Raw genomic sequence first — 14,726 nt, forward strand, 5'->3', positions numbered from 1 at the left:
TAAAGAAATTGTCTTTGCAAATCAAAATTGGGTGTCTTCCCAGAAAATATCAGTATATCAATTATCTATAGTATTCGAAATTATAGGATTCAATGGAAACACTCTGTTCAATAATCGAATTATCTTTTATATTCGAATAGAACTTAGAATCAATAATTATATTGAGAAGAAGATTGTTTTGTATATAACCAAGCTAGTCTACTATCCTATTATACTAGGGATAGTTTAGCTTAAGAAACACAATCCCTGTATCGACTTCACAACAAACTTGTTCCAGTTCGATAGCTCGTTTTACTACGAATTTTATAATACTCCATTTCGCCTATTCTATATAAAAGCTCTGCTAAATGTTTCTCCAAAAACCCAACCTATACACCTACCTGCTCACCCCAAAGGGTTAAAGAATAAGAATATAGCTGCAATCTCCCTGAGAGTCTGTTCAGCTTATACCCACCGGAAATATGAAATGTTCCAGATATCAATTAAACAAATTAATAATATTCTAAATAAAAAAAAGAAAATATTCAATTCTAAAGATCTATTACCCAAATTCCAAAATTGAAAAGATATCTTCTCCCCAAAGAATATAGAGAAACTATTTCCTTATCGATTGTACAATTATAAGATTTGTTTTAAAAAAGAAGCTGTTCCTTTTTTCAATACTTTATACTTTATATCCCATTTCGAATTAGAAGTTCTAAAAGAATGGCTAAAAGAGAATCTTAGAAAAGGGTTTATCCGACCAAGCTTCTTCCCCACCACTTCCCCTGTTTTGTTTATCAAGAAGATTAATGAAAGCCTCCGATTTTATATAGATTACCATACTTTAAATAACTTATTGGTCAAAGATCGATACCCCTTATTATTAACAAAAGAATCTCTGAACAATCTAAAAGGAATAAAATATTTCAATAAAATCGATATTATCTTTGCCTTTAACAATATAAGAATAAAAGAAGAGCAGGAATATCTAACTGCATTCCATATTCAATTTAGATTGTTCAAATTCTTAGTTATACCATTCGAATTGACAAAGGCCCCCACAACCTTTCAAAGGTTTATCAATGATTCTCTATAGGGATATCTAAATATATTTTGCACCGCTTACCTGAACAACATTCTGATATATAGTCGAACTCGAGAGGAACATATCCGTTATATTCAAAAGGTTCTATAAGCATTAAGGGAAGCCAGCTTGTTCACTAAATTCGAAAAATACAAATTCCTGAAATCCGAAACCAAGTTTCTAGACCTTATTGTAAAAAGCGATAGTATTCGAATAGACTCAGAGAAAATCCGAACAATTATAGATTGGAAACCGTCTGCTAGTATAACCGATATCCAAGTATTCATTGGGTTTTCGAACTTTTATTAATAATTTATTAAAGATTTTTCGAAAATTATCAACCTGATAGTAAACCTGACTAGAAAGAATGTTTCGTTTTTGTAGAGTCCTGCCTATCAAGAAGTGTTCGACCAATTGAAGCGAGCGTTTACCGAAACATCTATCCTGACTTTCTTCAATTGGAAAAAGGAAGTGATTGTAGAAACTGATGCCTCCGATTATGTATTTGCTGGAGTACTCTCCTAATATAACAATGATGAAATACTTAGACCTGTTGTATTCTTCTCTAAAAAATATTCGGTAGCTGAATACAACTACAAGATTTACAACAAAGAACTGCTAGCTATTATTTATTACTTCGAAAAATAGTATCCCAAATTGGAAGGCGTTGTATCACTAATTCAAATAATCATTGATTATAAAAATCTAGAATACTTTATTATAATAAAGCTATTAAATCACTATTAAGCCTACTGGTCCGAATTTCTATTTCGATTTAATTTCCGAATCACTTATCGCCCCGGAAAGCTAAATACCAAATCTGATATGTTAATCAGAAAATTAAAAGATCTTCTTAAGAAAAGGAATAAACACTTTTTGTATCAAAGTTATATTATTCTGAAACGAGAGAACCTGGATTCCGATCTATTTCCTACTACTGTTACCCTAATCGAATCTAAGATTACTAAAAGAGTATGCTTCACTGTAACCACCTATAGCCAAAAAAACCCTAACCCTACCGATACCACCAACCATTTGGATTTCAACGATACTGTAATTTTACCAGAAAATAGCAAAGTTATAAAGCCTGCAATCCCATATGTCATATCTGTACCCAACCTTGCGATATAACTAAAGAACCCAGAAAACCCTTTAAACCTTTCTACCAATCTGCTTACTCTGTTCCACAAAGACTACCAAGCCGACCCTGTATTCGAATCTATTCTGAAATCCCTATGAGAGGAATTCCCGAAATATCCGAAAATCATTTTTGTTGAGTATACCGAAAACAATAATCTGCTGTATTATTGAGGGAAACTATACATTCCCGACCATAACCCCCTGAAAACCTATCTGCTCTATCTATACTACAAATCGCTTGCTGTTGGTTACCTATACCGTATCCGAACCTTCAAATTATTATTCTGAAATTACTATTGGCCTGGATATTACGATTATATTACACAATAGGTCTATAATTGTTATAATTGCTATCGCACTACCCCGAATCACAAAGGCTAAAAGAGAGTTCTCTGCCCGCTCCCGATCCTGTAAAGAGCTTGGCAAGATATCTCAATAGATTTTATTATATATCTACCCAAAAGTATCGATTTCAATATTATTATAATAGTAATTGATTGATTAACAAAAATGAAACATTTCTTATCCTGTTATAGTACTTGTAACTCTGAAGAGGTTGCCTACCTATTCCAGAAGAATATCTGAAAGCTTCACAGCTTACTTCTGATCATTATATCTGATTGTGGAACTCAATTCATTTCTGAATTCTGAAAATATATTTATAAACGCTTAGATATAGTTATTAAGCTTTCAACCGCTTACCATCCTGAAACTGATGGACAAACCAAAAGGGCTAATGCGATACTGGAATAATATTTCTAATTATATATAGTCTATCTGTAAAACGATTAAACAGAATAACTTTTACTTGCTGAATTCTCTATCAATAATACTTAATCCGAAAGCACCCGAATAATCCCATTCTTCTCGAATTACAGATTCCACCCCCACCTGAGCTTCAAACCCACACCATCCCAGAGTAACCATCCTGCCATACAAAATGCCAAAGAATTCGTCGCTAAAATAGAAGCCATCTCCTCACACCTACAAACCAAACTAACTGTTAATCAAGTCTAATACTCAAAGAATATCAATACCCACTATTCCCCTGCCTATAAATACTTACCTAATAATCTGATCTAGCTGAATACTAGAAATATTAAGACTCTGTATTCACAAAAGAAGCTCGATTGAAAGAACCTTAGGCCCTTCAAAATCCTATATCCAATAGATTCCTATACTTATAAACTAAAGCTTCTAGTTTTAATAAAGATTCATTCTGTTTTTTATATCAACCTACTATATTCTATATATAATAATCTTATTCCTAAATAGTATAATCCGTTATCACCCTTTATAGAAATAAACGGTCTTGAGCGTTTTGAGATTATCGAAATCCTAAACTCCCATTAAAAAAGAAGAGATTGTAAAGGACCTTATTTGAAATATATTATCTATTGGGTTGGTTATAATATACCAATCAAAGAATCTATAAGCTATCTGAAAGATATACAAGAACTAATCTGCAATTTCCATTATAAATACTCTAATAAATCCAATCCCGTTTGATCAGATCCTATCTACCTGTAGATTGTAAATCGTGATGTACCGCCTCGATAGAGCTCGACCCTTAAAAGGAGAATAATATCACGGTATGAGCTCATGTAATATGCTGATTCTATCGGAGAGGATTGAAAGGAACATTTGCACCGGAATACAAACGAACTAGAGCCCAATCGGGCTAGTTCGCTATAAGAATTCCGTATATCTTCAATTCAGAAGATCCTGTATTGTAGCTCTTTGAGCTACGTCTTAATCCTCAATCTGAATCTATTACCCGAATCAGTATAGCCTTGCCAGATTAGGGCAAAGTTATTAGAACTCTATCCAGCCCGCCTGCCCCGTGATACAATTGATAGTTTGAGTAATATAAAGTAAGATTTGAATATAGAGAATAATAATAAAAGAAGTATTTTATTAATAAAAGTAAAGCTATTCGCTTTGGAATCTATAAGAGATTAAGTATTATATAAATATCCGTTCTTCGAAAATATATATAATAGATTTATAGAATCACCTCTTATTAGTTTTATCAAATCGAGGAATCTCATATCCCGGATTGTATTTAAAAGGGAACTTCTATCTAAACGTATTGATTTAAATATTGATCTTCAGCAATACAAATAGACTCAATAGCTTCCACTTGCACTTTTTGGTTTATATTCTTTTTAGTATTTTCTTTTATATTATAGAACTCTTTGTTTTTTCTAATCTCTTGGATCTTGGTTATAATACTTATATTACCTATATATAGCATGAAACTGTAATTTATTTTCGATATAAGGGCAATAATACTACGATTGAAATTATTTCTTAGAGATAGAATATTGTTTAGCTTGAAGGTTTCTATATAGTCAATAGGAATACAAGGAGGATATTGAGTGTGAAACTGAATAGATAGATTTGAATTACCTGATGAACGGAGAGTGCTTCTAGGGGTAGTTGACGAATCGGTATTACTAAATAGCTTTCTAAAAGATATCTCTTTAGTTGTTTTGTAATAATTATATTCTTGAAGTATAACTTTGAATTTATTAATCTCAATAAGCTTAATAGCTAGGTTTTTAATAATATAATATTCATTAATATAAAGGCTAATAGCTTATTAAAGGAAATCGAATATTTTTCTTTCCAGATTATAAAGGAAAGTTATTGGATTGGTGATTTCCGCCTATATAACTAATAATCTAAATCTGTAATACTATACTAGAAAGTTTCTTTGTTGAGTATTATTAGGTATAATCTAGTATTCATACTCAGTTTGTATATAATCGGCTTTAGCCGGGTTCTTGTAAATGATTATAAGCTGATTGATCAATTGCTATTCTATCAAATAGGGGATTTGAATATACAATGAGAATATATATTCTTATATCTTTTCTTTTGTTTAATTTACTATATAAAATCGTCATTATATTTTTGAGATAAGTGAATTTTTGTAAAGTTCGAGTTGCTTGGTAATCAATAGCTATTAGAGGCTTGCTTTTAGCTTTATATTATTTTTGAATTTGAATAAAAGATTAATAGGCTTCGAAATATATGAATACTCTATTATAATAATAGATAAATGAAAATGAAGTATTTAATGAATTTGTAGATTGCTTAACAAGGCAATCAGATTTGAAAAGGGTTTGCTATTGATATTCGAAAGGGATTATTGTAAAGACTGACTTTGCAAATAGGGGTTTTTTTTGTTCTTTCTTTTTCTAATAATAAAAGATACCCTCTCAATAAAATCGATTAGAATATCAGGAGTCCGAACTTTGTGATTCGCAAGGGAATCTGTATAATATTGCTATCGATATTTTGAAGATTGAGATAAATAAATAGTATTAAAATTATACTATAGCAATTCGTCTTTAAGTCTTACAATTTTGTTTTACAAGTTCTTAAAGTCTTTAAGAGTCGATACTTATTCTTTTTGTAATAGAAGAGTGTATATCGATATACTACTCTTGAAAGTTAATATCTTGATCGAGGAGTTGTTTTTAGACTGTTTACCTTTTCATATCTATCAGTATTTATATTAAAACCGTAAGGACTGTAACCATTACTCCATTAAGATTGACTATTATCAGCTAGGGGTATTCAGCCGGTGAAAGGAGAAAAGCAATAGAGTCTTTTTGAGATAAATAGGTTGGATATAATAGCGATACTTGTAACTCTATATATTGAGGATTTGTTATTTTCTATTGAATAGATTTACTCGAAATCAGCTCTTTTCTTATAAATAATATCGAATGTCCTTAATATACCCAAGAAGATATTATAATTATAAGATATTATTTGATTGGCTACCAGATGGCTGTATAATTGTATAATGAATTGTAGATAATGTAACACTTTGCTTTAAAAGAACTATGAGAGTAGGGTACAATTTATTCTTAGAATTTATAATTACAGAATTGGGAGCAAAGCGCTTGTAAAGTGTTCCTATATACTAGCTATGTACACGTGATCGTGCATGTGCGCAAGCGCGCACGTGAGCGATTGCAGCTGCGATTGGGTGCGATCCGTGATAGTATTTTGGATAGCGATTTCTATAACTTCGATGAAACAGATTTTATAATAAATATAATATATTCTGGAATGATTATAACTAATATTAAGAGATATAATAGAAGTAAATTAATATAATTAGGCAATCGAGAATGAGCTATAGTAATAATATACGGAAATGGGGAGGGTGAAATTATTCCCTTATTTCTAGTGGTTCAGGGACAAATTCATCTCTTCAGTTAGTATATCGAAACCAATCTTTTTGCAAAATGAATTATTAAACCTATATCTAATGGATGAACAAACAATGAGATGGGTTTAGAATGGTTAAAACATTTCAATAAGTATACTAAGAATCGAAAAAAGGGTAAATATCGAATATTAGTATTAGATAGGTATAAAAGCCATGAATCAATAGCTTTTCAAATATACTACAAAAAGAATAATATTATATATTTAAATTTATCACCACATTCAAATCATTTAATTTAGCCACTTGATATTGACTGTTTTAATAATCTGAAATGTTTATATAATAATCAAATTGATAGATTTATTAAGGTATATATCAATTATATTCAAAAATTGAATTCTTTATAACTTTTAAAGCTATATATGAAGAATCAATTACCTCTCAGAATATGAAATCAGGGTTTCGAGGAATAGGTTTAATACCTTTCGATCCTGAAACTGTGTTTTCGAAACTGGATATTCGAGTTTGCATGTCACGGGATCACCTCTGGGAGTATTCAGAAGCTTTACCACTGAGCTAAACACCCAAAAGACTAGAAGGTAGAATTGGAAGTTCTACCTTACTCTCACATATATAGCAGAACAGGACAGAACAGAAAGGGCTTAGTATCACCTTGTAACACCACCCTCCTCCTTAAGGTATGGTCTCCATACTATTACCTACTAAAAGGTTTCAGGATTCTGGATTCTAATACCTCAGGTATTCAAACAGGCAGACAGGATCTATATATGCTAGCCCCCAAACCAATGAAGGCTTGTAAGCTATAAGTGGGCCCCCCATACAGCTCCACTTATAATCAAGAATAGTTTTATCTAATGTTATGGGATTACCTTTAAAAGTATTTAGAAACTTTACCACTAAGCTAAATATCCAAAAGACTAGGAGGTAGAATTAGAAGTTCTATTTTACTCTCATATATATAGCAGAACAGGATAGGACAGAAAGGGCTTAGTGTCACCCCGTAACATTGCATATCTACTCCCCCCTTTTTTAATCAAGATTTATAGATCTCTCAAATTCCTTATAATCTATCTAAAACTCTTTTACAATCAATTTTAGTAAAATCTCGAATAACTTATTATTAATCAAGTTTCTTTATATTTATATTTGAAATTATATTAGTTTTAGTTAAGGGTATAGAAAGATTAGCTTATGAAAATACACTTTTGAATATAGAGATTTATATATTTCGAGTAGTAAATAAAGCATTAAGTAAATATCAATATGCGAAAAAAACTTAATTACATTAAGAAGGAGTATTTATTGAATAAAAGGCTTTTAATATATTATCTCAATAAAAGATTGATATTCAGATTTAATGTAATAAGTATCAAAAAAAAAGGAATTCTAATAAGAAAGCATTTTCTAATTAATATTATAATAAGTATAGAAAGACTGGGTATAATATAAGGACTTATCAAAATGATTTAATAGATTCTAGATTATTAGAATCTTTATAGTTTCAATTAATTGATTTAGTTGTTGTTGAATAATATAAGTTTGAAAGTGTGAATTGAGGTGAAAGTGGTCTACTCGATGATATGGTCCACTCGATGATAAATCACGTTAACAGTCTTGATAAAGAAAACTTTGATATTGGGATGACAAATGTCTTCCAAGGATCTGGTCACATCTGGCGCATAACCAAGCATATTACTTGGTTTGGTCCCACTATGAAATCAATACCGGTAGACTGGGTTATTAAAGTTGCTGATGATGGTACAAAGGCCTTTTTCCGCTATCTGAAGGTAATCCATCCTATTTTAATGTGAAGTTTCATCATAAACGAGATCTTTATAGGAAACTACACATGATACGAAAGAGCTTTTAGCCGCAATAGCTTTGTCTGATCCAAATGACAAGACTCCCCGCACTATAGTCCACGAAATTCTAGAGTCCAAGCTTCCAGCCAAAGACAAGAAGTTTGAACGTGTCTTTGACGACGTAGCTACAGTGACAGGAGCTGGTTTTGAGACAATTGCTAGCGTTCTACGCTTAATCATTTTCCGCGTTTTCAACAATCCTGAAATCCTCGATCGACTACGCAAGGAACTTTCGTCTGCCTCGATCTCTCCTTCTGATCTGGTCGAAGTAAAGACACTTGAGCAACTCCCATACTTATCATCAATATTTATGGAAGGTATGCGTCTCAGCCCTGCCATTGCTTGACGATCAGCAAGAATTTCTCCCGATAGAGATCTCACATATGGAAAATAGCGTATCCCTTTTGGCACACCTATTAGTATGACGACACTGTTAATGCACACGGATGAGAAACTATATCCAGACCCAATGCATTTCAATCCTGAGCGGTGGATGGATATCGATGTCCGAAGGAAGCACGACAAAACTTATGCTCCCTTTTCGAGGGGAACGAGGATTTGTCTCGGCATGAAGTATGTCTCCTTTTGACTTGATGTTATAGTTGCTGTCGCTGACATTATTTTTAGTCTCGTATGGGCTGAGATGTATATGCTTCTTGCCGCTCTTGTTCAACGATTTGATTTCCACTTTGAGGGCGTTGCTTCAAAGGACTTTAAATGTGAGAGTGATCAGTTCATCATTGGGACTAGTGGTAAGGGCGTCTTGAACGCTTTTGTCACTTCTTGTGAATAATATGCTCTGAAGTGAAAATCTAGGGCAGGAGACTGAGGTCTAAGATCAGGACTTGTTGGCGTTGGGCGCACGGTACGCTATTCAAGAGTGGAAATTCATAAGCTTCAGATCCGGCTTTTCACGTTCAACATCAAATAGCTGGTGTAAATTTACTTATAGCAATAATTATTTTGTTGACGATATTGATTTCCAGACCCTCAGTTTAACAAATCTTTTTAAAGATATCCTCAAAGTTGAATACTAACTTGGGTACATGCATATTCCTAAATAGGCCAAACGACCCGTAATAATTCGGACAATTACAGTACAGACTTCCCCACAAACGAGGGGAGTCCTTTAACATAAAAGCCACACTATGCCCAAAAAACCTCGTAACTATTATTGAATCTAACATTCATTTAAGCAAGAGGCCTCAATACCATGTCTCCAGTGACTCACACCGCCTTGATCTTCAGTGCCACAGGCAGTCAAGATCGCGGAGCTGTTGGCACAAACCGCTCCCTTGACTGGAATATCCATGCAACAACGCGCAACCTCGAGTCACCTGGAGCACGCACATTGAGGAATCGTGGGGTACAGTTTACACAAAGCGATTGGGACGATATGGATGCCCTCCGCAATTCTATGAGCGGCTGCGAGAAACTCTTCCTGTGTCTACATCCCAAGCTCGACGATTTAGATTATGAGCGTCGACAAGCCGAGAAAATTCTCAAAGTCGCAAAGGAGGTAGGTGTCAAGCAGGTCGTTGCATCTACGAGTCTCGGAGTGAGTATGCTTGGTACTGGGATACACATTACACCCAAGTCCTTCATGGCCAAGCACCTCGCGGGAAAGAAGGGAGTGGAGCAGGCTGTTATTGATGGGAATTTTGAACATTGGACGTTTCTCCGTCCTGCCTTTTTCATGGCGAATTTTCTAGAGCCGAAAGTACATAGATACCCCGAGTTGCGAGATAAGGGTACGTGGACAACAGCCATGACCGCCGAGGGAAAGTTTGCATTGATTGACCACGTCGATATTGCTAAAGTTGCTACGGCAGCATTTCAAGACCCTGAAAAGTTTCACGGATGTGCAATCGGGCTGGCTAGTGAGTTGTTGACTATCCCGGAGATACTTAATCGGCTTAGAGAAGTCATTCAACGGCCTCTTGAAGCGGTATTTATGACAGAAGAGGAGATCACGAAGCAAAAAGACTCGAACGTCTTTGTTAATTCGCAAATTGCCATGAGATACATGTCGGTTTATGTCGATATAGAAGAACTTTCTAGGCTCGTTCCGTTGAAGACATTCAAGCAATTTCTTGCGAGGGAGGAGGACATCGTGAAGAGGACATATTTATGATTAGTGTGAATGCTTATTCTACACCTATTATGTATCCGAGTAATGGTATAGCAAAGGCCGAGCCAATTCATCGAATTTGTTTCAAGAAGTCTCTCCTGATTAAATGATTCATTGGGGTATTTCGTGCATCCACTTATTGTTTTAATGATGTTCATCCTGTTCAAATATGAAATATACAATCGCGATCCCATCATGTTCGCGGAAATTAAGATATTGTCGAGCGACAATAAATCACAACCCCAATGGTCTCAATGTATCTTACTATCCAAATGCCTTTCGCCAATATCAGCCACCTCTAGATCATCACTTTCTGCCCGCGTTCTTCCCACCACTGTAGTAGCCTCTCTTTTTCTGTCTATTCGCTTTAAGCCCCACAACAAAACCGTGGTCCAGATTGCAAGAGCAATACACGTTCCAATCATCGCCCACATTCCCTTTGTGAATCTAGGCGCCTCAACCGCGCCGTAAAATAGTAAACTCCACCATGCGTTTACAGCACTACTACCACAATTCATACTCGCTATCACTATTGCTCTCAAGGCGTCATTTTCGAATCTCATGGCTTCGTTGGTCCATGCGAAGAAGGTGGCTTGACAAGCGTAGACAGAACCAGCCCAATAGTATGCTGCAAATATTGTTGCTACATTGGAAGTTGTGAGTATCATAGCGGAAGTTACGATTCCGGTAATGGCGATGAAATAAGCGACAAGGTAGCGTTTGCCGTTGAGAAAATCTGTAAGAGTTGCCCAGAAGAGGGTAAATATGATACCAACAGCTGGAACACCAGTAGGGTAGTTGTTGAGTTGAGAAATTGTATATTTGCTTGTGGATTTCATGTATAATGAAAGCAATGAATTTGAAGAGAAAGATTCGCTTTCTCCAGCAATAATCCACAGAATAACGAATCCATACCAGTACCATGATGTGACGACAGTTTTGAGAAATGCAAAATTCCAGAGACGATGTTCGGGCACTTCTGGAACACGTGTTTTAGCGAGATCACGCTCGGTCGGGGTGAGATAGAATGCGGATGTTGTGGTCGGAGTATCTGGGAAAAGAAGAAAGCCATAAAGGGCAATCGGGAGGGTGATAAGTCCGTCAATGATAAACAGCCAGCGCCAGCCGCTCATTCCTTTCGCACCATTCAAGGATGAATGAATCCCAGTTTGGATGAAACCTCCAAACATAGTACCAGCAAGACCAGAAGAAGTAAAGATGCCGCTACGCTTTCCGAGCTCTCGAGGAGTGTACCATGATCCGAGAATGTAATGGGTACCGACGAATGTGCTGCTTTCGGCAAGACCTTGGAAGAAGCGAATAGCCATTATATCCCGAGGATGATGAACAGATGCAGTGATCATAGTGAGACACCCCCACAGAACCATCATTGATGGGAAGAAAATGCGAGGTTTGATGTAGTAGAGTGCCATATTACTAGGAATTTGTCCAATGATGTATCTGGAACACCATTAGTATAGCTGAACACACACAAAATAACCAGTTTCATATAGGTTAGTACCCGAAATCACAACCAGTTTCACGGGGGTTGAGAATTCAGCTGTCAATCAGAAACACTTCGGTCAGAGCATATAAAGAACTGGAACAAAAACCTAATACATACCCGACAGTAAAAACGGTATTAATAAGATTATATTGATTACCCACGAACCCCAACTCTTCCTTCATTCCACTAACATACGCATTTGCCAAATTCGATCGATCCAAATAATTCGTAAAATAAGATAGACAGCAAAATGTTAAAATGAAGAAGTCTGTAAGTATTAGAAATTTCGACCAATGAAGATTTAATTGCACGAGCCATGCATGATAGATTCAAGAGCTCACCTAGTTTCTGTACAAGCTTTCTCTCTCCTGGATGCTCGTAGGGATGGGAGATATACTCCCTCACACGTGACATTGCCATGATTGAAGACAGCTTCTTTGGACTGGTCAAGCGTGACCTGAGCTGACGAACAATAGTTACGGCTCAGACCGAAGTACTTTTTGGCATGCAAATGAGGAAACCAAAGCTTGATATATCTTTGGCTTTGATATCTTTGGCGTGGATATCTTTACTTCGTACGGCAATCCGTGTGAATCTATGTATCCCCGCAGACAAGCATTAACCCCACTTCCGACGATAACGGTTCTATCAAAGCATAATGTTTGAGATGCCGAAGATAACAGTACACATCAATCAGCCGAAAGACCGCGGGATTCAGTTTACGGGAGAAATTCCAATGGTATTGAATATCTAGGCTCGAGCTGGGCAAATATTGAGAAGAGGAGAAAAATCGTTCTACCCCACCCTGTCAATCTGCTAATTCTCCGAAAATCACCCGGATAGCTACTTACATACCTAGTAGCCATTTTGTACTCCTTCCATTCACACCTTCCCTTCCATAACACCAGACCTAATAGCAATTCTTGACCATCTATCCATCAGAGCTTTATAATCTCCTAATCAGCGATACGATTGTAGATTTCCATTTTCGAAATTCCGTTACGTTAAGTTTTCAAGTCTCTCAGCCAAATAGACAATGCTGTTATCGGCTTCAGTGGATGCAACTGAGGTGAAATGTCAAACTAGTAAACATTTAAAAGCTGCCAAGCAGTCTAATGATGGGAGTCTTACCTGTAGCTTTCTTTTAATCATCGTTGTGTGCTTTCTGGTCAATTCCATCCGCATTCTCCTCGCGAGACTTTTTTGACAATATGCTCTGCGGTGGTCTCTCCCATCGAAAGCAATATTGCCCAAGTTCCATTGCAATGCGTCTCAATCGTACTCCCGGTCTGTACATCGGCTCTCCATCCATCGTTTTCCCAAATTGCCAAGGAACGTCGTAATCAGATACAGAAGGTGGCTCTTCCGGCCAAGTAGGTCGGTTAGGCGCTTTGAGATATTGTTCCATGATGCCGCCAGATTGTCGTTTCCGTACCCATTCATCCAGAAACTCGCGGAATACAGAGACGTCAGCATCCAGTTCACGATTGCAGACCCATTCTGGGATATTCTGAACCATATCCATATGTCGTTCCCAATGGGGTATCCCAGTGAAGTATGAGTCATTTGTTATAAGCTCATGTACAGCGTACACTACACCACTAACGTCATCACGATTGTCCATCAACCATACTTTTCCACATGCGGCCCTATCAAAGTCGAATAAAAGAAGCTTTTGTGTGTCGGGATCGATCATTAAATTCCGCGGTGCAATATCTTGATGCATGATTCCCAGGTTTAGGTTCAGGAAATCGACGACCTCAGTAAGTTGTTTTAACCACTCGAATCGAAAAGGTGTCTTTGGGTTGCTGAGACTGCCACCTGGGATGTATTTCGTTGTGAACCCGATCACACGAGACTCCACGTCTTCGAGGACGACGCTATCAAATGGTACTATATTAGGATGCGGTGGTAGACTTCTGAGAAGGTTGATTTCGTTCCAAGCCATTCGTACTCTTAGTGGTTTTTCCAAAACATTGAATTTGAAGGCAACCATTCGGGTATTCTGATTCTCGTCTTTGTATGATGAAAGGTCGACAAATGGTGCAAGCCGATCGAGCTCTTGCAGCTGGGAATGCTTGATTGTGCGACATCCAGCCAGCGATTCAATAGTTGAATATGGAGGATAAGCAATGAAGACTGTCTCATCTTCCTCTGGGTCTGTTGAGACCCCACAGATGAGTCCATCATTATCAACCTCAACCGCGCGAACTTCCGGAGATAGATAATCAGCAAATTGCGCCAGAATAGCGACCTCTTTATCCTTATCAATCGGAAACACCTTCGGTGTGCCTTTTATTTTTATCATGCGCAATTGATCCCAATCCCAGACATTGCAGTAAGCATTTATACCATCGCCAAGGTGATTTTGACCCTCAGACCAAAATCTATCTTCAAGTGGGATCATGTTGAAAATCGAAGTTGGAATTATCGACAAGTAATAGAAGATGGATAGAAAAGATTAATAAATAGAGAAAATTTGTTGATTGTGTACGGTTTGTAGGTACCTTTATATAAGATTAGGTAATCTAAATGCGCTCGAAAATCAATTCACTCGTGACTTTCACATGACCGGCACGGATGAGTTCGAAGATTGACTCAACGATTTCTCTTCGCGGCAACATCCACCTAGTATACCAATAAAAAAGTATTAGGTAGGCCCATTCACAAACTAGAAACGAGTCGAGCCTCATCTTATCAAAGGATGGGGTTTAAACCTATTGATATTATAGGCTGAAAGGTGAATAATACGACGCCGCCAGGCGAATGGCAATGGGAAGATTGTGAATATTAACATGAAGTTATTG

General features: G+C 36.4%; 4 protein-coding genes across 4 annotated transcripts; 2 read left to right on the plus strand and 2 right to left on the minus strand.

Moving 5' to 3' along the window:
* Window positions 1-8,131: 8,131 nt before the first annotated feature.
* On the plus strand, window positions 8,132-9,074 carry EAF02_001685 (uncharacterized protein; the record flags this gene model as incomplete). Its single annotated transcript, XM_038897733.1, has 4 exons — window positions 8,132-8,206; window positions 8,259-8,598; window positions 8,746-8,854; window positions 8,909-9,074. The coding sequence occupies 4 exons, from the start codon at window positions 8,132-8,134 to the stop codon at window positions 9,072-9,074; spliced, it is 690 nt and encodes a 229-aa protein (XP_038762708.1).
* Window positions 9,075-9,494: 420 nt separating this feature from the next.
* On the plus strand, window positions 9,495-10,415 carry EAF02_001686 (uncharacterized protein; the record flags this gene model as incomplete). Its single annotated transcript, XM_038897734.1, has 1 exon — window positions 9,495-10,415. One exon carries the CDS (start codon window positions 9,495-9,497, stop codon window positions 10,413-10,415), a length of 921 nt encoding a protein of 306 aa, XP_038762709.1.
* A 123-nt stretch (window positions 10,416-10,538) lies between these two features.
* On the minus strand, window positions 10,539-12,339 carry EAF02_001687 (uncharacterized protein; the record flags this gene model as incomplete). The annotated part of the gene is made up of 3 exons (XM_038897735.1): window positions 10,539-11,873; window positions 12,037-12,187; window positions 12,261-12,339. 3 exons carry the CDS (start codon window positions 12,337-12,339, stop codon window positions 10,664-10,666), a joined length of 1,440 nt encoding a protein of 479 aa, XP_038762710.1. The 3' UTR covers window positions 10,539-10,663.
* A 724-nt stretch (window positions 12,340-13,063) lies between these two features.
* EAF02_001688 (uncharacterized protein) lies at window positions 13,064-14,326 on the minus strand (the record flags this gene model as incomplete). The annotated part of the gene is made up of 1 exon (XM_038897736.1): window positions 13,064-14,326. One exon carries the CDS (start codon window positions 14,324-14,326, stop codon window positions 13,064-13,066), a length of 1,263 nt encoding a protein of 420 aa, XP_038762711.1.
* Window positions 14,327-14,726: the final 400 nt, after the last annotated feature.

Source organism: Botrytis sinoallii, assembly GCF_014898435.1.
Source record: "Botrytis sinoallii strain Bc 23 chromosome Unknown BSIN_002, whole genome shotgun sequence".
Lineage (NCBI taxonomy): Eukaryota > Fungi > Ascomycota > Leotiomycetes > Helotiales > Sclerotiniaceae > Botrytis > Botrytis sinoallii.